Genomic DNA, 23,522 nt, shown 5'->3' with positions numbered 1-23,522 from the left:
GTAAAATTCCATCAAATTAACAGTTATGAAATGCAGAAAATGTACACAAACCCAGTAGAATTAACAGATTTTATTAACAATAAATTCATTAAATATGATACCTGTATGAAGGAAATTTCTGACTAGCTTCTCAACTAAGAGGCTGCCTTTTTCACCAAATTTTTCAGATAGAATTCTCCTGCTTTATAAGAGGATCTTACTAATGGGCCACTAGCAGTGTAAGCAAATCCTAATTTGTCACCGACTTCTTTCCAATATTGAAATTTATCTGGGTGAATATATTCTTTCACTTTAATGTGTCGTTTTGTCGGTTGCATATACTGACCCAATGTCAAACAATCCACATTTATTTTCCTCAAGTCCTCCATTGTTTGTAAAACTTGATCATCAGATTCTCCAAATCCTAACATAAGAGATGTTTTTGTGATTAACTTTGGGTTAGTATTTTTGGCATGTTCTAGAACCTTCATTGATTGGTCATAATTAGCACGAGGATCTCTCACAAGCCACTGGAAGTCTTTAACTGTTTCTACATTGTGAGCATAAACATTTAATCCTGAGTTAGCAACTTTCTCAACAGATTCTAAGTTACCACGAAAGTCAGAGGTAAGACATTCCACTAGAATTTTTGGCTTGTGGGTTTTCACCTGCTTTACTGTTTCAGCAAAATGGGCAGCTCCACCATCTGCGATATCATCACGGTCTACTGAAGTTATTACGATATAATCTACTAGCCAAGATGCGATGATCTTGGCTGTATTCACTGGTTCATCTGTGTCCGGTGGAGGAGGAGCTCGTGAAGTTTTCACAGAGCAGAAACGGCATCCTGCAAAATAATAATATTGTATTAGAATGCAATTTAAAATTGTTAAAGAGAAGATTAAAAACTGGTGCAAGGTAAAGGTGATTCTTTAGTCTTGTTGCAGATAACAACTGGTGGAATGATTAGATGTACACAGTCCACACTGTGAAATGGTTAGTGGTAGGAAGGGTATCAAAACCAAAAGTATATGAGGCAACTATAAAGGTTGCTTGTTTTCACTGTTGTTGAGTTTATCAGACGAGAAAGGACCACACTAAAATGCAAGATGTGTTAGAGCAGACCTCTTCAATCCCTGCCAGCAACAAAATAAAGAAAGAATAAGGGGTGTAAAATAATGAAGATATGAGGAAAGGTAAAAAGAAATAAGATATGGTTCTTAAAGTTATCAACACGTGAGTCAGTGAGAAACAAATATACTGTACAGATAGACCAGATGTGAGGTCTAACAAGAGACAAGTTGACATAGGGTCAAACAATTATGGAAAGATGCCACAGTGCAAACTTATCCAATCCATAGAAATAATAATAATAATAATAATAATAATAATGTTGTAGCTACAGCTACAACATCCTTAACTGGACACTAAACGAACTATGTAAAATAGACAGGAAAACAAGAAAAATAATGACAGGATATAGGATGCACCACCCAAAATCTGACATAGAAAGGCTATATATACAACGCACAGAAGGTGGCAGGGGTCTTATACAGCTAGAAAACTATTATAAAATAACCACTATAGGACTGCAAAAATACCTACTCCAGAAGCAAGGGAAACTAATACAAATAGCCACAAAACACGAGCAAAACAAAAAACTGTTTTCAGTATTTAAGGAAGCTGACAAATACAAACAAGAAATCAATCTACCTAACAAATACGAAGAAGAAGAAGAAACAACAAAAGCTATAAAACAAATGAAATCCAAACTAAAACTAGAACAGCAACGGACCATGATAAAACGATGGCAAGAAAAGCCTCTACATGGTAAATACTGGGCTAAACTAAATGCGAAAGAAATAGACAGAGAAAAATCCCAGCAATGGCTGAGAAGCTCAGGACTCAAAGCAGAGACTGAAGGATTTTTAATTGCTGCACAAGACCAAAGCCTCCCCACCAGAAATTACCAAAAACACATAATGAAAAGAAATATAACAAGTAACTGTAGAATATGTGGAGATCGACAAGAAACAATAAATCATATTATCTCTGGCTGCCCAGTCCTGGCTAAGAAGGAATATATCCACAGACACGACAGAGCTGGGACCTATATACACTGGAAGCTATGCCAACATTATGGAATAACAACAGAAAAAAGATGGTATAAACACACGCCAGAAAAGGTCACAGAAAACGAGAAAGCAACCATACTCTGGGATATGCCAATACACACAGATAGAGAAATTAAGGCAAATAGACCAGATATAGTTGTCAAAGATCATGAAGAAAAAAAATGCTTTCTAATTGATGTATCAATACCAGCAGATGACAACGTTTCTCTAAAAGAAATGGAAAAACTTTCAAAATACAAAGACCTGGAAATAGAGATAACTCGAATGTGGAATCTAAAAACAGAAACAATTCCTATCATAGTAGGTGCCTTAGGTATAATAAAAAAATATTCAGACAAATACATAACAAAAATAGCAGGACTTACAAATATATATAACATACAGAAAATTGCACTACTGGGTACTGCACACATCCTACGCAAAACACTTTCAATACAGTAAACATAAGAGCACCACAGCAAACCACAGCACATACCCAAGGCGCACAGAGCTGCGCTCGGTAGTGAAGTGAAAGCACGTTATAAAAATAAAACTACTGAATAATAATAATAATAGTCCTTTCTACTAAAGGCACAAAGCCTGAAATTTTGCAGGAGGGGATTAGTCAATTACATCTACCCCAGTGTCTCACTGGTACTGAATTGAATTTATTGACCCCAAAAAGATGAAAGGCAAAGCCAATCATGGCAGAATTTGAACCCAAAATGTAATGATGGGTGAAATACTGCTAAGCATTTCACCCGGCATGCTAATGATTCTGCCAGCTTGCCTAATAATAATTCTTTCAAACTTTGGCACAAGACCAACTGTTTTAGGAGGAGTAGGTAACTCAATTACACTGTCACAAGTACTTGACCAATACTTTATGTTATTGACCCTGGAAGGATGAAAAGCAAAGATGACTTCAGTTGAATTTGAACAAAGAACAAAGAATCAGAAGAAATATCTCTAAGCATATTGTCCAATGCTCTAGTAATTCTTCCAGCTCAGTGCTAATAATAATAATAATAATGGTTTCAAATTTTGGTACAAGGCCAGCAATTTCAGGGGAGGGAGTAAGTCAATTACATTGATCCCAGTGCTCAAATAGCACTTATTTTAATGACCCTGAAAGGATGAAAGGCAAAGTTGACCTATGCAGAATTTGAACTCAGAACGCAAAGATGAATGAAATGTCACTAAGCATTTTGCCTGGTGTGCTAATGACTCTGCCAGCTTGCCACATAAAAGAGCAAGCGGGCAAGATTGTACCAGTGGTTGCAAGTTTTAATTCAAGAGTTCGACATTAAACATAAAGTAATGACATGGCTAAGCTTGCACTAGACCAATAATAATAGAGGTTGATATTTCATTGTCTGAAATACTTAGGAAGTATATATTTCCATCTTTAAAAAAAGGGAATCAGCTTGCGGATAAGAACCAAGACTAAAAATGTTGAGTTTAGATTTCAATACAGCTTATACATTCACTGTCATGTCAGTTTTATACGCATTTTAAAGACTGAACATTGAATTTATAGAACAATTTTAATAAATTTGTATATACAGGCATACCTCGGCTTAAGTCGTTTTGATTTAATTTGTTCTTGCTTATACGTCGGTTTTCAAAAATAATATAAGGAAAAATAAATATCAAGTTAAGTCATTTTACTCAATTTTACGTCTGTTCACCACAAATATTGGAATCGTAAAATCACTAGAAAATCGTTAAAAGCACATAAATTCATGTTACTGTACAATAAATTAAGAATAAAAGCATATAAAATCATATTAAAATACATACAGTAAATGTTAAGATATACACCATAAAGTAGTCTTAGTGAACGAAATCATGAAGTTAGCTGTGTTGTCTTATTTATCGGTCTTTTGGAGCTCATATTATACTGTAGTTCCAATATCTACCATTAGGCATCATTGTCACTTGTGATTCCTGCGATTGTTTTGAATGCAGATTTGTTTACGTCGGTTTATTGGCTACTTTCTCATTCTCATTTGTTTGTGACTTTATTTTTTTCCCCCATGGCTCCTAAGAAAATTCATAACGAAAGTGCTAAGCATCATGCTATAATGCTGGAAGATAAACTGGCTACAATAAAATGCCATGAAAAAGGTGAAAAAGTGGTAGCAATTGCATGATCTTTTGGTATGAGTCAGACAACTGTATCGACAATTGTACATAATAAGGACAAGATTTTAACACACATCAAATCTGAAGCCCCAGGGATGAAGAATAAGAAAAGAGGCAAAATCTTTGAAGAAATAAGAATAAATGAGAATGAGAAAGTAGCTGATAAACTGAGTAAACAAATCTGCATTCCAAATATCAATAAGAAAAGAGGCAAAATCTTTGAAGAAATGGAAAGTCTTCTTTCTCTTCGGATTGTTAGGTTGAATTGTCAGCATGCTACTATTAGTCAAGAAATCATTTAAGAGAAAGCATTGTCTTCGTTTGAGGACCTGAAGAAAAAATATCCAGATGAGAAACAGTAGAGTTCAAGGCAAGTTAAAGATGGTTTATGAGATTTAAGAAGCGAAGAAGTTATCACTCCATTAAGAAGCAAGATGAAAGTGCATCAGTTGATTAACAAGCAGCAGCGGAATTTCCTAATGCATTAAAGAATATCATCAAAGAAAATGGATTTCTTCCCGAACAGATTTTTAACAAAACTGGATCGTATTGGAAAAAATTGTCATTCATTTCCAAGGAAGAGAAAACTATTCCAGGCTATAAGGTCTCAAAAGAATGTCTGACCATTATGTTGGGAGGTAATTGTGCAGGAAATTCTAAGTTAAAGCCATTGCTTGTGTATCATGCACACAACCCTTGTGCCTTGAAGAACATATCCAAGGCATCTCTCCCTGTTATATGGATGGCTAATTCAAAAGCATGGGTTACTGCTGTTGTTTTTGAAGATTGGTTCTTCAATCATTTTATCTCAGCAGCAGAGAAGTACTGTAAAGAGAAGGGGGGTTCCTTTTAAGGTTTTACTTATCTTAGATAATGTTTCTGGCCACCCACAAAGCATTGTAGATTTCGACTCCAATGGTACCATCGTATACCTCCCTCCAAACACCACATCTTTTCTGCAGCCAGTGGCTCAGAGAATAATTGCTATTTTCAAGCATTACTATATGAAACATGTTGCGGCAAGCAATAGCTGCAACTGATCTTGATGAGTCCATCACACTTAGTGACTTTTGAAAGAGATATAATATCTACAAGGCTGTACAGAATATAGCAGCAGCATGGAATGATGTACAGAGCATGGGGTATGGAAGAAGCTATGTCTGCAATTCATGACTGATTTTAAGGGGTTTGATAATGTTGTCATCAACAAAACGTTGGTAACTATGAGCAAAGAACTGGAAATGGATTTGGAGGAGGAGGATTTCACAGATATATTTGAAAAAGACAAATAGCCTCTGAGGAACGAGGATTTGAGAGCGTTTCATGAGCAGCAAATAAAGAAGAAGAGGAAGTCGAACCTGAACCACATCACTTTACCATTAAGAAAATACAGCAAGAATTTGCATATATCAAAAAAAAAAATTCTTTCCACGTTCAAGGATATGGATCCAAATGCTCAACGCTTTTCCAAGATTATAGGGGCATGTCATGAAGCTTTTGCTCTTTATAATGTAATCCTTGAGGAAAAGAAGAAGACAGTTCAAGGAACTTTCAACTGGTTTTTTAAGCGCATCGAACAACAAGAACAGCCAGAATCAGCTGTTGATGTTGACGATCCACAGTCATCTACATTTGTGATGTGAACCACCAAATTGTATATACGTGTTGGTAAATTAAAAATAATTTTGTTCTTTTTACTATTGCAAAATAATAATAATTACTGAATTTGTTTTTTAATCTTAAAAAAGGTTTTAATTTTACCATGTCTTATTGCAAACTGCTTTCATAAATAAAGCGTCCGCGATGTACAGTAAACACCGCCAGATTGTATTTGTAAATTTAGATTACTCTTTTTTTACTGTACTGTATTAAAAAATTAAAATTATTTGTTTGTAAGCTTAAATTTGGTTTTTATTAACCATGTATTATTGAAAATGCATTCATAAATAAAGTACAGAACTGGGAATGGTTATTATCGGTTTAGCCTAGAGACAAGTTAATTCAACTTAAATCATGTCTCCTGAAACCAATTAACGATGTAGAGTGAAGTATGCCTGTATATGCATATACAAGTGATAATACAAACGGCTCACTTGCATGGGTTATGTGGCACCGAGGTCCATGCATCCAACATTAAAAACATATGCACAGGTGTTGTTACAAAACATAAGCACACTATAAGCCATATATTTTGGGAGAAGGTTTACGGGATCTGTTTTATTGACCATGGAAGTGAGTAAGGCAAAGTTAATCGTGAGGAGATTTGAACTGCAAACATAAGGGGACATAAGTCAACACTGTAAGTCAGTTGTTGATCTACTGATTTTGGCAAACAGCTGCAATACAGGTTTTTGTTTAATTGTACAAAGCTAAAAATATTTTAGGGTGGGATGGTAGCGATGGTGGTGGTTATAGTTGGTTAAATCAACAAAAACACTATCAAACCCAGAATAATAAACAGATATGGTGTGACTGGAACATGCAAAATGTTCAGACAATGAGATAAAAAGTGAAATGATGAGTTTTATTATTAAAGTTGATGGATCTAGATTTTGTTTACAAATTGATGTGGTTTGTAGTGGAATAATGTCCAAGCATTAACGCCTGAAGACTAAAATGGTGAGTATTTATAATATAGATGTAAGAATACTCCCTAAGAATTGTGAAAACTTGATATGGAATGGAAATCAAAGAACTGCTATCAGACAGCCCTCCTAGAATGTACCTATACTCTATGGAAAGAGGGAAAAAATCCCCCCAAAACAAAGGCTTAGATCCAAATGTACTCTACTTTAGAATTACAAAGAAACTCCAGTTTATTGAAAATTTTAAAATTTGGTTCATTAGTGTACTTTTCCAAATTGAATCTCAGAAGATATTTCACTTTTTTTCAAGAAAAATAGGTTTAAATTTTGATAATTTTCACCCAGTCAGAAAACAGGATTTGGAAGCTGTCATTTTGTGCGTGACGTGTTTTAATATGAAATTGTAAATAAATCAACTTCTGCTTTATGCATGACATATAACCCCTCATAACTTCTTTATTTTTTGGAATTTTCATAAAAATTTTGTGAATTTGTATTCTGCACTTGGGAATTCATACAATTATGCAAAAAAAAAGAAAAAAAGAAAAAGAAACTGGGGTGGGGTGGGGGTGGGGCGTGATTTAAGGCCTATTTGGCAGTTATTTTTAGCACTTCTCTCGACCAGAGTACAGGCAACAGAACACAGCACATGCTTTAACGTAGAATATATTTGTCAACACACGTGCTCTCTCACTGACAAAAGAGTTCTCATGTTTGGCTTGTTACTATGGAAACAGGCATGAATGTGTCTGTGGCTTACGGTTGGCTAAAATTACTCCAAAATTGCAAACTTTAAAAGCTAAAAACTCTTTATTTATTGATTTATTGCGAAAATGAATTTCAAAGTAGTGATTAGCATATAAAATCATATCATTTACACTGAATATGAAATCAATTCGAGCAGGAATTGAAGAGATTGGAAATTGGTAGCCAAACAGAAAAGATTGAAATTTAGGGGAGGAGACATCAACCCCAGTACTTGAGTGGTTCTTTATTCTTTCAAAACCCGAAAGGATGAAAGCAAAGTAGACCTTGGTGAAACTTGAATTTACAATATAAAGAGCTGGAAGAAATGCTGTCAAGAATTTTGTCTGGCACACTAATGATTCTGCCTGCTTGCTACCTTCATAATAATAATAATCCTTTCTACTAAAGCAGTGGTTCTCAGCCAGGATCCATATGGCCCTTAGGGGTCCATATAAGATTGTGTTGTTAAATTCTATGTGCAATAAATTGGATATATCTCTACAGTGCACAAAATATTTTAACAATTTTTTTAATACAATTCTTAACTTGAAAAGCACTTGGAGAGCGCAGACCTCCGCCAAGCAGTTCATTTCTACCCATATACACGCATGCTGGAAATTGCCCAATTTCCCAAATCAATGCTGGCAAAAACACAACCTCCTTGGCAGGGTTAAAAAAAAAAACAAAACACAGCCATGTGATTTTAAAAAAAGAAACCCTTTAAAAACAGGAATCATCTGAAGCAGTTATAATACATCAATGACAACAGCAAGCTAGTTTCACAGCAGTGGTGGAGGGAGCAAAGCCTGAGATTTCTGAGTCGATTCCAATAGTCAAGGCTTGTCATGTCATCTTCTGCAGACCTCCACCAAGCAGCTCATTTTAAGATAGATACGCAAGTATAATTACTAATAGAGAAACGAAAATAAACTGGAAACAGCAATGCCACCATAGGTTAAGTGGAAACGATGAAGGTGTTTTAAAGGGAGATAATCAAAGAACGTAACTAATACTTCATGTAAAGTAAATATAACAAATGAAAAATCCTTCAAGAATCCATAAAAAATTCCAGATCACTACCAAAATTTCATCATCTGTTCCTTGTGTCCTTACCAACTTTTCCTGCAAGTTTCATCAAAAACTGTTCACAACTTTTTGAGCTATTTTGCACACAGACAGACAGATGGACAAACCAATGCCGATGAAAACATAACCTCCTTCCTTGGCAGAGGTAATAATATTTAATTATAAAAATATAATAGGATTTTAAAATCATCAAATAGCTATGGGGCTTTATCTGAGTAAAACAGGAATCAAAGGGGTTCATAGGTAAAAAAAAAAAAATGGTTGAGAACCGCCATACTAAAGGCACAAGGCCTGAAATTTGGGGAGGGGACCAGTTGATTACACCGACCCCAGTGTTCCACTGGTACTTAATTTATCGACCCTGAAAGGATGAAAGGCAACAGCAACCTCAGCAAAATTTAACTCGGAACATAGTGATGGACAAAATACCTCTAAGCATTTTGCCCAGCATGCTAACGATTCTGCCAGCTTGCCATCTTAATAATAATAATAATAATAATAATAATAATAATAATAATAATAATAATAGTTTCAAATTTTGGCACAAGGCCAGCAATTTCAGAGGAGGGGTAAGTTGATTACATTGACCCCAGTGCTCAAATGGTACTTAATTTATCAACCCTGAGAGGATGAAAGGCAAAGTTGATCTCAGCGAAATTTGAACTCAGAATGTAGACAGACCAAATGCTAAGCATTTTGCCTGAAGTGCTAATGATTCTACCAGCTTGCTGCTGCCTTAATAACAATAATATTCTGATTTAGGCACAAGGCCAGCAACTTTGAGGGGAAGGGGTTAGATTATATCAGTTCTTAACTAGTACTTTATTTTATTGATCCTGAAAAGATGAAAGATCCTTGGTGGGATCTGAACTTAGGGTGTAAAAATTTGGAACCAAGCATTTTCTCCAATGGTCTAACACTTCAATCAAATAAATGAATATTATATAAGAATGAAGAAACAAACCTCGTGTGCACAATTCTCCAAGGATCATAATAGTAGCAGTGGCTGTACCTTTTTCTCCACTCCAACATTCTCCAATGTTTGGACACTTGGCCTCTTCACATACTGTGTGTAATTTCTTGTTCCGTAAACTTGCCTTTATTTCACTGTAGCTCTTGCCAATTGGAATTTCTGTCTTCACCCAGTTGGGCAACCGAAGTCTATGATGGTGGAATTTTAAAAAAAAAACTGTGAGACAAACAGGAAATTAATTTATATTGACAACAAAGTTGTACATTTTATTCGATGTCTGATGCATTGACATGCACATATGTTTTTTATGCCTGTAGGAGATACATAAATGTTACCACATCTATTTACTCTTACATTTAACACCTTATGTTTCAGGTCTACATGGAGAAGACAACAGGAAATAATGCTAGTGAGCCTGAACAAATGCACTTCAGTTATGCCATAAGAGGTTACATTTAGAAGCAATTACACTGTTACTTTAGAGAAAGAGGAGGGGGAAGTATATTTAATCTATATATTAGGTTGTCAAGAAAGTTGTGGAATTTTTAATTTTGGTTTTAAATTATGTATTTTCAAATTAATTTTTGTTATATTACTTTGACTTTATATATAATTTTAAAGCCCGTTTTTGCTCTATCTAATTGTGTTACTCTTTTTCTTTTTGAATAATTAGGCTATTTTTTCCACAACATTGAACACATGGACAAAAAGCAAATTTGCACAATTTTCTTATTCCAGTTCAAGCTAGGCCGAAAAGCCGCTGAAGCAACTCATGATATCAACGATGTGTTTGGCCCAGGAACCACTAATGAACATACAGCACAATGGTGGTTCAAAAAATTTTGTAGCGGTGACGAGAGTGTTGAAGATGATAAGTGTAGTGGTCAGCCATCGGATGTTGACAACGATCAACTAAGAGCCTTAGTCAAAGCCAATCAACGCACAACTGTTTGAGAGCTTGCTTCTGAATTAGATGCAATGTATACAACAATTTCCAACCACTTGAAAGAGATTGGAAAAACAAAAATACTTGAGAAATGGGTGCCGCACAGATTGAACAACAACCCAAAAAAAAATGCTGTTTTAAAGTTTCGTCTTCCCTTCTTTTATGCAACAAGAATGACCTGTTTCTCGACCGGATTGTGACTTGCGATGAAAAGTGGATTCTTTGCGACAACTGGCGATGCTCAGCTCAGTGGCTGGGCACCGATGAAGCTCCATGGCACTTCCCGAAGCCAAAGTTGCACCAAAAGAAGGTCATGGTGACTGTTTGGTGGTCTGTGGCCGGTCTTGTCCATCACAGCTTTTTGGATCCAGGCGAAACCATTACAGCGGAGAAGTACTGTCAGTAAATGGATGAAATGCATAAGAAACTCCGACAACAACAGCCAGCATTGGTCAATAGAAAAGGACCAATTCTTTTCCATGACAATGCTTGGCCACATGTCGCACAACTGACCCTGCAGAAGTTGAACGAATTGGGCTATGAAACTCTGCCTCATCTGCCATACTCACCAGACCTCTTGCCTACCGACTACCACTTTTTCAAGCATCTCGACAACTTCCTGCGTGAGAAATGCTTCAAAAATCAAGATGATGCCAAACACGCCTTCAGTGACTTCATTGCCACCAGAACACAGGATTTTTATGCTACTGGCATTTATTAAATTAGTTTTGCGTTGGCAGAAGTATGTTAACTGCGATGGTGTTTAATTCGATTAATAAAGTTTTGTTTGAGCTGAGATATGTGCATCTGAATTTAAAGGTTAAAAACTGCAAGAACTTTCTTGACAACCTAATATATAAAATCCTGTGTTTGTGTGTGTGTGTTACCTCTATGCACGGCCAAACCACTGGATCAATCTGTACCAAATTTGGCATGAAGGTTTTTCATTACTCAGGGAAGTTTGTAGGGAGGTCAAATTTTGGCCTTTGCTCACATAGGGGCTGTAGCCCTCCCCATATGACCCTTCCGATTTTTTTCAGTGGTATAGTAGTTTCACTTATACATAATGCTATAGTTTCACTTTCATTGTGTTCTTACTGTGTGTGTGTGTGTGCATGTATGTGTTTCCTATATGCATGGCCAAACTGCTGGATCAAGCTTGGCTGTCTGGAAATTACATCAGTTTTGTTTTTGTGCTTTAAAGGTAAACGATTATGAAATGCTTTTTAATTGTGATAATGAAACAAGAGGTTTAAAGAAAAAGGAACAGTAAGGTTTCTAAATAATGAAAGGTCTTCATATGGACACACACTTATACACTGCAGGATATCTTTCAATTTATACAATAAACTTTATAAATTTTGAAGTTCAATATTCCCGTGACATAAGTTAGAGATGTCGACATGAGTTATTCAAATAATTGTTCATGGAATGGACCTAATAAAATCAGCTACAGTACCCTCGATATTTCATGTTTAAATCTGATGTGACTATTTCTACTTTAGATTCGAAATTGAATCTACAATTTTCCCCTAGCCACACGGCCTATTGTTCTTCACAGCCAAACCACTGAATCAATCTGTACCAAATTTGGCATGGAGATTTTTCATTATGCAGGGAAGGTTCTAAGTGGGGGTCACTAAACTTTTAACTATTTTTCAAAAACAGAAATTTTTTACATACCTGTCGTATATGTTGGTTTTGTTTTTCCCATTCAGCTACTGGACTGCATAAAAACAACTCTTGTCCACTCAACCACTCGATGGATTAAATTTAGAGAGCTTAGATTGTTTGGGACTGACACTAAACATATTCAATCAACTGTGCCAGCATTAATTTTCAGCACAAACACCATTGTCACATACTTACAAAAATTTCTAAGCCTAATCATGTGATTACCTTGTCATACAGATTATATCCTAAACAGATACTAATTTGAGCCATGTTCTCTCTATAAAAGCAAGACAGTTGCAGTATAGCCCCATGTTTTCTATCTCACTTAACTTTTGAAAATCAGAAAAATTCTTTGAACTGGTCAATCCTTTAAAAATAAACCATCTAAAAGATTCCCAGTGCATTTTCAACTTCTTTTTTTCTATATTTCCTGTGACATAGAAGGCAGCAGGGAATTCCTGTGAGACAGCTTGCTAAGTGTCACTGACCAAATCTGTGGCTGGTGCAAAGTCCTTCTAGACCTAGGGTAACATGGTGGTGGAACAATACTATAGACAGGGCCATTAGAGCAAAGAAACAGGCTTGGAAGGTCTGGAAGAGTTGGGGTAGCAGGAGAATGTATCAGACAGCCAAAAGGGAAGCTAAGAGACAGGTATATATAACCAAGGGAGTAGCAGAAAAGAAGTTTGCCAATGTTCAGCAACGTGAGGACCAAAGAACAGAAGTATTTTGGATTGCAAGACAGTATGTGAGAGAAAACCGTCATGTCATAGTAGAGAAATGTGTCTGCATGGATGATGGTACCCTTGCGTTTAATGATCCTGCAAAGAAAGAGGCTTGGAGATGCCATTATGAAAGACTGCTGAACGTGGAGAATGAATGGGAGGAGGAGAGTTGATCCAACTCAGGGACCAGCTACCCAAACCAACAGTACCCTGGTAGAGAAAGCAATTAAGGATTTGAAAACAGGGAAAGTACCTGGTCCATCAGGAATCACCGCTGAGATGCTTAAAATATCGGGCAGTGTGGGTTATAGTCTTGTCACCCACATCATAAATCAGGTAGTTCATGAAGGAATCATACCCAATGACTGGTGTAGCAGCACCAGAAATAACTATAGGGGTATCAAATTATTGGATCAGGTGATGAAAGTTACAGAGAGTCATAGCCCAACTAATTAGGGAGAGAGTTAGCCTAGATGAGATGCAGTTTGGTTTTGTGCCAGACAGAAGCAACACTGATCCTATATTTCTGGTAAGGCAACTGCAGGAGAAATATCTAGCCAAAGATAAAGCTCTGTATTTGGCTTTTGTTGACTTGAAGAAAGCCTTTGACAAGGTCCTCTGAACTCTTATCTAGTGGTCAGTGTGGAAACTGAGGATAGATGAGTAGTTGGTAAGAGCTGTATATGGATGCTGTCAGTAAGGTGAGGGCTGGCAACGAGTATAGTGAAGAATTCCGAGTAGAAGTAGGGGTTCGTCAAGGATCAGTCCTCAGCCCCCTCTTATTCATTATAGTTCTCCAGGCAATAACAGAAGAATTCAAGACAAGCTGTGCCTGGGAGCTCTTCTATGCTGATGACCTTGCCCTAATAACCAAGTCACTGCCAGAACTAGAGATAAAGTTTAGTGGGTGAAGCAAGGTCTAGAATCGAAGGGCCTTAGGGTTAACCTAGCAAAAATCAAAGTCTCAGTAAGTAGGAAGGCTGTCAAACCACAATCCCCTTCTGTAGAAAAGGCATGGGTAAAAACTCCATATGATATACTTGGTGTAAGCTATGGACACATAAAAGGTGCAGCAATATCAAAAGAAGGTTAACCGGGAAAATAGTTTTTGTGTGTGGCATTTGCACAGGGGCAACAAACACTGAAGATGTACAGAATACAGATTCTATCACATGCAAGGGGGAGAAACTAGAAATAGTCAATAGCTTCCACTACCTTGGCAACCAAGTCTATAGTGGGGGTAGTTGCTCTGAGAGTGTAGCGGTTAGAATAAGAATAGCCTGGGCAAAATTCAGGGAGTTTCTACCTCTGCTGGCAACTAAGGGCCTCTCACTCAGGATGAAAGGTGGACTGTATGATGCAAGTGTGCGAACTGCCATGCTACATGGCAGTGAAACACAGGCCATTAACTGCTGAGGACATGCATAGGCTTCAAAGAAATGAAGCTAGTATGAACCTGGATGTGTAATGTCAGTGTGCATACATGACAGAGTGTAAGTGCTCTGAGAGAAAAGTTGGGCATAAGAAGCATCAAATGTGGTGTGCAAGAGAGACAACTGTGCTGGTATGGTCATGTGTTACATATGGATGAGGACAGCTACGTGAGGAAGTGCCACTCCCTAACTGTGGAAGGAACCTGTGGAAGAGGTAGACCCAGGAAGACATGGGATGAGGTGGTGAAGCATGACCTTCAAACGGTGGACCTCACAGAGACAATGACAGGAGACTGAGACCTTTGGAGATATGCTGTGATTAAGAAGATCTGGCAACTAAAATGAGATCGCAGCTATGCATGTCCAGCCCAGTTAAGAGTACCTCTGATGTGTCATGCGATATGATATACTTGAGAAGACCTGTTGAATCGAGTAAAACCAATATTGTAGTTATGGCCAGTGCCCCCTGACTGGCTTCCATGCCAGTGGCACATAAAAGCACCATCCAAATGTGGTCAATGCCAGGTCTGCCTGACTGGTTCTCATATTGGTGGCACATAAAAAGCACCATCCAAATGTGGCTGATGCCAGTACCCCATAACTGGTTCCCGTGATCTGCTGGATGTGTAATGTCAGTGTGCACACACGACAGAGTATAAGTGCCCTGAGAGAAATGTTGGAGATAAGAAGCATAGGATGTGGCATGCAAGAGAGACGTTTGCGCTGGTATGGTTATGTACTACGGATGGATGAGGAGAGATGTGTGAAGAAGTGCCACTACCAAACAGTTGACGGAATCCGGGGTAGAGGCAGACCCAGGAAGATATGGGATGAGGTGGTCAAGCAAGACCTTCGACCGTTGGGTCTCACAGAGGCAATGACAAAAGGCCGAGACCTCTGGAGATATGCTGTGACTGCGAAGACCAAGCAAATAAAGTGAGTTCACGGCTGTATCCTACACCAGTTTCGCATAACCAGTCCCAGCCCATTCAAAAAGTACCTTGGATTGTAGGGTGACATGCTGTGCTTGAGGAGACCTATTGAGCCAAGTATATCAACATCAAAATGAAAATCAAATGGAAATTGTAGTCATGATGACTGTGCCGGTAGCAAGTAAAAAGTACCATCCGAATGTGGCTTCCGTCAAGCACCAACTGATTGTAGCCGTTGTCAGCCTCCTCTGACCCCTGTGCTGGTGGCACATAAAAAGCACCCACTACACTCACAGTGGTTGGCGTTAGGAAAGGCATCCAGCTGTAGAAACACTGCCAGATTAGAGTGGAGCCTGGTGCAGCCTCCTGGCTTCCCAAATCCTGGTCGGACCGTCCAACCCATGCTAGCATGGAAAACGGACGTTAAATAATGATGGTGATATATATATATATATATATCAGGCATGGCTATGTGGTTAATAAGTTTGCTTCCTAATAACATGCTTTTAAGTTCAGTTCCATTGCACTACTGCATGGCACCTTGGTCAAATTTCTTCTTGGACCGACGTCTTACTAGTGAATTTGGTAAATGGAAACTGTGCAAAAACCCATCACGCATGCATGTATGCATGCATGCGTGAACGTTGTGTTTCTATGCCTACTGCTTGATAATTTGGGCAGTTACTTTTTAATGTTTGCATAACTGAATGGTTCAACAAAAAAGGGTTTATCATTTCCCTTAGATAAGGAAATGATATTACATTATATACTCCTAGACATACTCTTCTACAAATGGCTCACAGATGAGAGAGAGAGAGAGAGAGAGAGGAATCGTCCCCAAAAGGATGAAAGGCAAAGTTGACCTCGACGGAATTAAAATTTCCGAAGGTTCCACCCCACCACACCCCGTTTTCCGGACAAAAAAAAAAAGGGAGTTTGTGGCATTAGGAGGTCACCGTAACGAAAAAACAAAAACAATTTTAATGATTCGGGGATAGCGGGGTGGGGTGGGGTATTTGGAGGTCAGGGTATTTGATTCCATGCAAAAAATCAGAGTTTTTTTTTTTTCTTAGTGAAAATCACGCAGGTGTACTTCCCAAAATTTACCAAGTAGTTATACAACTAAATACCGCAAGGTACTTCGTCCATCATTTAACCGATTCTGTCAATCTATGATTCTAGGAATAAGAATCAGGCCCACTGAAGGGAATCGAACCTCGAATTTATTGCTTGTCAAGAAGATGCGTTCCCAATTACACTACTACTTGCTAATTCAACACATGCAAGTCTCTTTCTCACTCTGTCTATCCATCAATTAATGAATGAATCAATTAATAAACGATTCAGAAAGGAATAAGGGTTACGTAATTAGGTTCTTCAGCTTAGAGCGCTGGCCTTAAACTCTGGGTGCACGGTTCCTTACAGCCGAAACAGCTGCAAACTAATGAAGGCGATTATATAACTCCTTTTATAATTCATTCATTAATTAAACTTAATATTAGATCCTGTATTGACCCTGTGGTTCAAATAAGAGTCCGCAGTGGACTTCTCATCGTGAAGTAATATAGGACCAAATGGTCAGTCACTTCCGTTGAAAATCTTTTAGGGGATACCTTAGAACATTATTATTATGGCATTCTTTCGATATAACTCGACGACTTAGGGTATTTCCGTGCCAAATGACAGTTGCCGAAATGGGAGGAAGGGAAGAAAGCTAATGGGTTGTGTGGGCCTATTCTGTTTTTATGGGTGGTGTAAAATAGATATAACCTGAAGAAAAAAAGCCTTGCATATTTGTTCTTACTTGCTTCATGTGTGTATGTAAAATCGGCAAATTTTCAAGCAGAAAAGAGAATCGATGTTTATGCATCAGATGCGTTATTTTCAACGTACCTGTTCGAGTTTAGTTGACGACGATACAACAGAGACAGTGGTTTTATGAATTTCATAAAATGCGTTAGGCAGTATTTATACTGTCTAATTTAAACTTCAAGAATGTTTTGCGGATTTTACACAACCCATAAATACATAAAAACAGAACAATGCCATTATTAGTTTTGGCATTTAAAACATATCGCAGTTATGTAATATGTACACAAGTTATATAAAGCAAAATGTGATTTGTGTAGGTGATTGACCGTAGATAAAGATGACATATTTCATCATTTACGATGTCGTACACGATCTCGTTTCACATCAAAACCTTCTTTATATAAGCAAAATATAAACAACAAAGGTATCTCTGAACTCTTGAGTATTTCTATCAAATAACTGAGTAGTTTTACAGCAACTTATCCATGTTCCTATAGCTATACATAGGACTGTGGGACCAATATTCTTAACAGGAATTAATCGGTAAATAAAAGTGGATAGCGATTACCTTTCACCTTTTTTCCTGTGGACATTCTTTTGAGGCTCGTTATCTAAGATGAAATCAGCTAAATCCGGACCGCTTGCTAAATGTTCTTTCTGGTTTTTGGTGAGGGAAGCATAAAATCTATGGTAACATTGGGGCCGTTGTCTAGCCCAATGTAGGAGTGTTATGTTAAAAACAGTGCGGTGAATGAAGGCCATCGCATCTCAGTGGAGGGAATCAATTCTGCTTACTTTCACACTGAACCACTGAAGGTCGCCAGTCTGCAAGGGACGTAACTCTAGTAGTCTTTATTGCTAACATTAAAACATTTAACTTTTATTTTTTCATCAGTGATGAACGTCCGGAAAAGCATAAGTGTCACCTCATCACATAACCCCTCTCTCCCTCCCTCCACACATTGTGTGTATGTGTTTACATATACGAAGCAAAAGAAAACGATAGCTTGCTTATATAATTATGTCAAAAAACTGTCCTGCTTTGCTTTCTGTATATATTTTGCGGTCTACACGATTGTAAATTTTAATCAAATGAAACTCAGACTATAACAACACTCCTCCTCACAGCTTGAACGTGCAGAAAAGCATAAGTGTCACCTCATCACATAACCGTTCTCCCTCCCTACACACATTATATATATATAAAGCAAAAGAAAACGAGAGCTTATATAACTATTATGTAAGCAAACTGTCCTGCTTTACTTTATATACTTCGAGACCTACACGATCGTAGATTTTAATCAAATGAAATTCAACCTATAACATTACTCTTCACAGTTTTCCTTTGGATATACAGAGTTCTAAATAGGTTTATTTTTGTCGTTTCAAATCGCACTACATGACACGCGTACACATATTTACACACAGTGAGGTTTAGTTTGCAAAATTCCACCCTCAAGGAATTTATTGATTAACTCAACAATATAGTAGAAGATACTTGTCACAGGTGTCGCAAAGTGGGACCGAACTCTGAACCATGTGTTTGAAAAACAAATTTAACAATCACATAAATTGAATGCAATAAGTGTTTACTTTAAACCGTTTTTGCTTTTTAATTTTGTACATTGTAATGAATATCACAAATGTAAATAATAACGACAGAAGTTTAAATTATCTGTATTGGGAGTATGAAAGTGAGGGAGGGCTTTAATATCTATGTGTAGTGAATAGAAATAGAATGTGATTTATGTTAACAATGCAAGAATGAAATATACATCATAGAACGCACCGCTCAACAGAAAAAACGAACAAATCGGTCATCAATAAACATTTTACGAGTCAAAAATCAACGGCGAAGAAACTACCTAGTCGCAAGACTTGCTAGAAATAGCAGCTAAAATTCTTCCAATTCTAGCATTATATTTTTTAAATGGACCACATTAAATAATGTGGTCCTGCATCCATTGTGATTTGAACAAATCTTCAAGTGGTTGCAAGAAAACGAGAAAGATCCTACGATGATAAAAATAAAAACAAGATGGGATGATGATTACAGCTAGAACGCCTTATATCGAAGGACTGTTCGATGGGATTTGACAGTGGTTGCCCATGTACATTTGAACTACCTGCTAAAAATAGCAGCCAAAATCATACCCTAATGTTAAAGAAAAGTAAAAGACAATGTAGTCTTAGATATACTTCTATAATGGTTACGGAAAGACCGGGTTGACCATAGACCAACTGGGACTGAATAATATATGTATATCAACCAATGAGGGAGCTCGTATGTGGTCGCTCAACCTGCTAGAAGCACCAGCCCTGGATATCTGTTTATAGATGGGGTGGATGGTTACGACTGGATATTCTTTGATCTTAGGTATACTCAGCTAATGATGAAGAAAAGAATTAAATAACAAAATACGTTAAAGAAAGCTGTAATAAAAATAATAACGCTGAGGAAGAACCAGTACAAAAATTTTTTTATTTAGTAGAGAAACTAAACTTCCGTCGACCGATTACGAATGATATGATTGGACGGATTTGGTCACGTGATTAACTGATGCATGCTGGGTGCAAGGTATCCTTCCACACACCGATCTGGTTAGTGTTATAAAAGCTAAGTCATTTGACGGTGAGCATTCATTCTGGCTCTGTTTTCTCTGCTTTCAACTTCTTTTTCTCAATAATTTTTTCCTCGCAATTTTAAAAGTAAAGCCCATAACAATTAACAAACAAATACAAGACACACAAACAACAACAGATTTTATTTCTTCGCTCCATAATAATCCTCTGAAACTGATTCACCCCTAACTTAACTATTCTTCTTCAATCTCTCTCAGAGCTCACTAAAACAATAATATTGATGATGTTTCACATCACTCATCGTTGTTCCATTTATAAACACAGAATTCTTCATGCTTTGCCCTTTATTCCACTTCACTCGCCAACTGTATTTGCCTTAACTACTTTTATTTAATTCCATCAAACCCTAATTTATCAATTACTTACCATTTATGTTTTATACTCTCTCAACTTACGAGTTTAGATTGATTTCTGAGGAGAAAACGTTTCTTCCAGCTGATGTTTCTCTGTTTATTGTTGTTTCCCCATCGTTCTTTTTGTCATAACATAACTTTTTTTTTTATTATTTAAAATCATTTCCAACATCAAATATATATATATATATATATATATATATATATATATGCACACATATATATATGACAAACCAGTGCTATTAAATACATTTCCACCAGAGACGATATATATATATACTCACACATACTTGGATTGTTTATCTAAATGTACTTCTCTTAATTCTTTAATCTAAACTTTTGCCAAATCATTAACTAAACTTAGTGAAACTACTGTACACTTGTTTAGCCACGAGTCAGACCCGATCCTGTAGACCATTATAGCTTTTTGCTTTTGTTTATGTCAATGTGCCCAGTATTATATAATATGTCCCATGTCCTTCGCTTTAAAACGTCAGGTTGTGGATTGGTAGGAAGACTTGGTAGCTATTTTTGGCAAATTGATTGTCCATGTACTTCGGCCCCAGGCCAACCCTAAGCCAGTAGACCTATGATTAAAGACAATACAATTGTTATGATCCCGTCTTATTTTTATGCATTGTGTAAATCAGGAGTACACCTCCCGCCTCCTTTTTTAAAGACATTAATAATGGTTCGAGAGTTTGGGTGCTATTTCTAGCAGGTCTAGCTACATAGAGCAGGCATGGGCAACCTTTCTCGAGAAGCGGCTCGCACGAAATGTGGCTCATCATCAGGCAGCAACACTACGAAAATTTCAAAATAATTTTTCATTAGGTGCAACATTCAGAAAGTCCTGCGGGCCGTAGTTTGCTCTAGATTGATATAGAGACTAATCAGTTACCTTGTTTTCTTATTACGATGATGGTCGTGGTTGCAGTGGTGATTAGTAATTTGTTTTGGATCCAACCTTCTTAAAGTTTTTACCTGTTGAATTTTTGAAGTCAACGGTGTCTTGTTTCGAAATCTCAAAACAACAATTTATTTTACAAATGAGCGCGCCAACTTTTGATATGAGTTTTAGCTTCATTTTAAATGTGTCGTGACTAGACAATGAAGTAACATCTCTATCAATGTTTCTTATGACGGGGCGCCCTACCTGGGGGCTCTGACGGTATTTTGGTGGGGCATATGTTGCAAGTGAATAACACTTGCTCGATATATATACATACATTTATACATTTTGATATGTTTCGGTCAAATTGGCCCAGGCCACGTTTAACTTAATAGCATCACCTGATGGAATCTATTAAGTCATTTTAAAGTCAAGTTTTGTGGTATCATAGCTCATTCAAGTTGGTAGTTGTTGACTGAGATGTAGGTGGCTTGTCTGGTATCCCTTGAAGAAATTTGTCCAGGCATCGTTCGAAGGTGATGGGATTTTTTGATTTATTTTAGGATAATATTTAATTTGATAAAGCCTGTTTAGGAAAGGTAACTGTGTTGCAATGTGGTGAGCCTGGATTTTGTAGGAGGTATATGGCACTGGGTCTCAGCCTCGGATGAGTTGTGAACTTAATGTTGAGATCGTTTCGGCAATGCTGGCGGTGTATACTCCACGTTGTGAAACTGATGTAGTGCACACGGTGGCATTGGAGAGAATAGCGTTTTAATGTTTTAAGGGAGGGCCTGATAAATATGGGAACAATGAATTGTATAACTGTTGAACGCTCCAGTTTTAGTGGTGGTGCTCCAACATGGGCACAATCCTTGGAGTCAGGTACACACACACGCACTAACTTTAGGACGCTTTTTTTTGAAAACTGAAGTGTGGTGTGGGAGGAAAAGGGATCGAGAATCTGATGTATTTGGTAACTTTAAGCTACTAGAAATTATAATCAAATCTCTTTCAAATCATATCTTGTCTTATAGAAGGGGTCATGTAGGATTGTGTGGTCTAGATACACTCTAAAAAACAGACTGTATAAGTCACGGCAGGAATACCATTGATCATTGATCTGCTTAGGATTTACTTGATGCTAAGCAACATGTGTCATAATATTTTGTATTCTTGATGTTGTTTTTGCCCCTCTTTAAATTACATATTGAAAAAAGAAAATGCATTTTCTTGGGCATCTTTTTATTTTATGTTTTATCCAGTTGCATCTATCTGTGTGTGTGTGGAGGCATCATCATCGGGGAACACTGATTGGGACTTACTTGTCTAACAGACAATGTTTATCAAATTTTATCCATTAGGTATTTCACGCAATATTCATATTTTGTTGGTTACTGTATTTATATTTATTTAAAATCTTTTTTTTAATTCTTAATACCAATGTATCAATAAATGTCAGGATCGATCTAATGAAGTGGGAGCCTCCATGCAGTTCTGAACCTGCGAGAAAAGCAACGAAATCGCGATCAAATCGCATTCTGCAGTCTTGACAAAAAGGAAGGATATATTGAACAGTATAGTCATTAATATATAGAAAGATGAGATGGTCATAGAACTGCATTGATCTTAGGTCTGCTTGGTCAGGGTTTATCTGGGTCTTTTGTTCGGAATGCCTCTTTTGTTATTGTTCCTGCTTGGCAAGAAATTTTATCTGAGATGAGATGTGGAAGTGAAGATTGTTGTATGAGAGTAGATATAACTGTCTGTCAGCAGCTCTCATCTGTCCTCATGTTCTGAGTTCAAATTCCGCCGTGGTCGACTTTGCCTTTAGTCCTGATGGGGTCGATAAAATAGTACCAGTTGAGCACTGGGATTGATGTAATTGACTTACCCCCTCCGTCAAACCTGCTGGTCTTGTACCAAAATTTGAAACCAATATTTTAGGTTGATGCTACAATCTGAATTAAATCTATGTAAATATGTAATATGGCTTCAGGCAAATGAGAGAAATCACGACCACAACCAACACTACCATTACCAAAACCACTACCACTGATCATCATGGTAGAATTGATAGAATGCCACCATTGTGGAGATGGTTGGCATTATTCTAAAGGAATATGAGTCCGTTGCAGGGGCCAATATCAATGCCGACAAGTCAGTGGGTTTGTGGCTGAGCACCTGGCAGGTCGATGCTGTTGGATGGCATCTTGGGATGTTGGACTGATGGGCCAGTTTAACTGCTCAGGGTCTGGTTCAATCCCTGCCTCCAAGTGGATAAGGTGATGAATAAGGTGGCCAGTCTTACCCAGAAATGGGCAGAGAGGAAGCTGTCCCTGAAAGGTCAGACAGAGGTGGAAAATGACCACATTGCCTTCATTATCAGTTATTACCTGACTATCGTGCCCTACCCTGGTTATACTTGACCAGGCTGGAGCATCTCTTATTTATTTTCTTGTGGAAGGGACATGTTCCAA

At 37.4% G+C, this 23,522-nt stretch overlaps 2 protein-coding genes and 1 pseudogene across 5 annotated transcripts in view; 2 read left to right on the top strand and 1 right to left on the bottom strand.

Annotated features, from left to right (window-relative positions):
* Window positions 1-55: 55 nt before the first annotated feature.
* Window positions 56-19,403, bottom strand: LOC106877879 (lipoyl synthase, mitochondrial). Its single transcript, XM_014926920.3, has 3 exons — window positions 17,723-19,403; window positions 9,624-9,820; window positions 56-826 (listed from the first exon to the last, which is right to left on the bottom strand). Exons 1-3 carry the CDS (start codon window positions 17,914-17,916, stop codon window positions 135-137), a joined length of 1,083 nt encoding a protein of 360 aa, XP_014782406.1. The 5' UTR covers window positions 17,917-19,403; the 3' UTR covers window positions 56-134.
* On the top strand, window positions 10,270-11,345 carry LOC149132873 (histone-lysine N-methyltransferase SETMAR pseudogene; annotated as a pseudogene).
* A 320-nt stretch (window positions 19,404-19,723) lies between the features above and the next one.
* The window catches only part of LOC106877877 (transcription initiation factor TFIID subunit 1-like), a 91,776-nt gene continuing 87,977 nt past the window's right edge, over window positions 19,724-23,522 (top strand). For 2 of the 4 annotated variants that reach the window (XM_014926919.3, XM_014926917.3), the window contains exon 1: window positions 19,743-19,786. The gene's annotated coding sequence lies outside the window, so the exon portion shown is untranslated. Of the gene's footprint in view, window positions 19,787-22,307; window positions 22,407-23,522 lie in introns of all 4 variants that reach the window. The other 2 variants (XM_014926918.3, XM_089361623.1) reach the window with 2 other exon arrangements.

This window comes from Octopus bimaculoides, chromosome 13 (genome assembly GCF_046866305.1).
Source record: "Octopus bimaculoides isolate indiv1 chromosome 13, ASM4686630v1, whole genome shotgun sequence".
NCBI lineage: Eukaryota > Metazoa > Mollusca > Cephalopoda > Octopoda > Octopodidae > Octopus > Octopus bimaculoides.
Note: the sequence above shows the minus strand (reverse complement) of the source record. Positions and strands in the feature narration are given on the sequence as shown.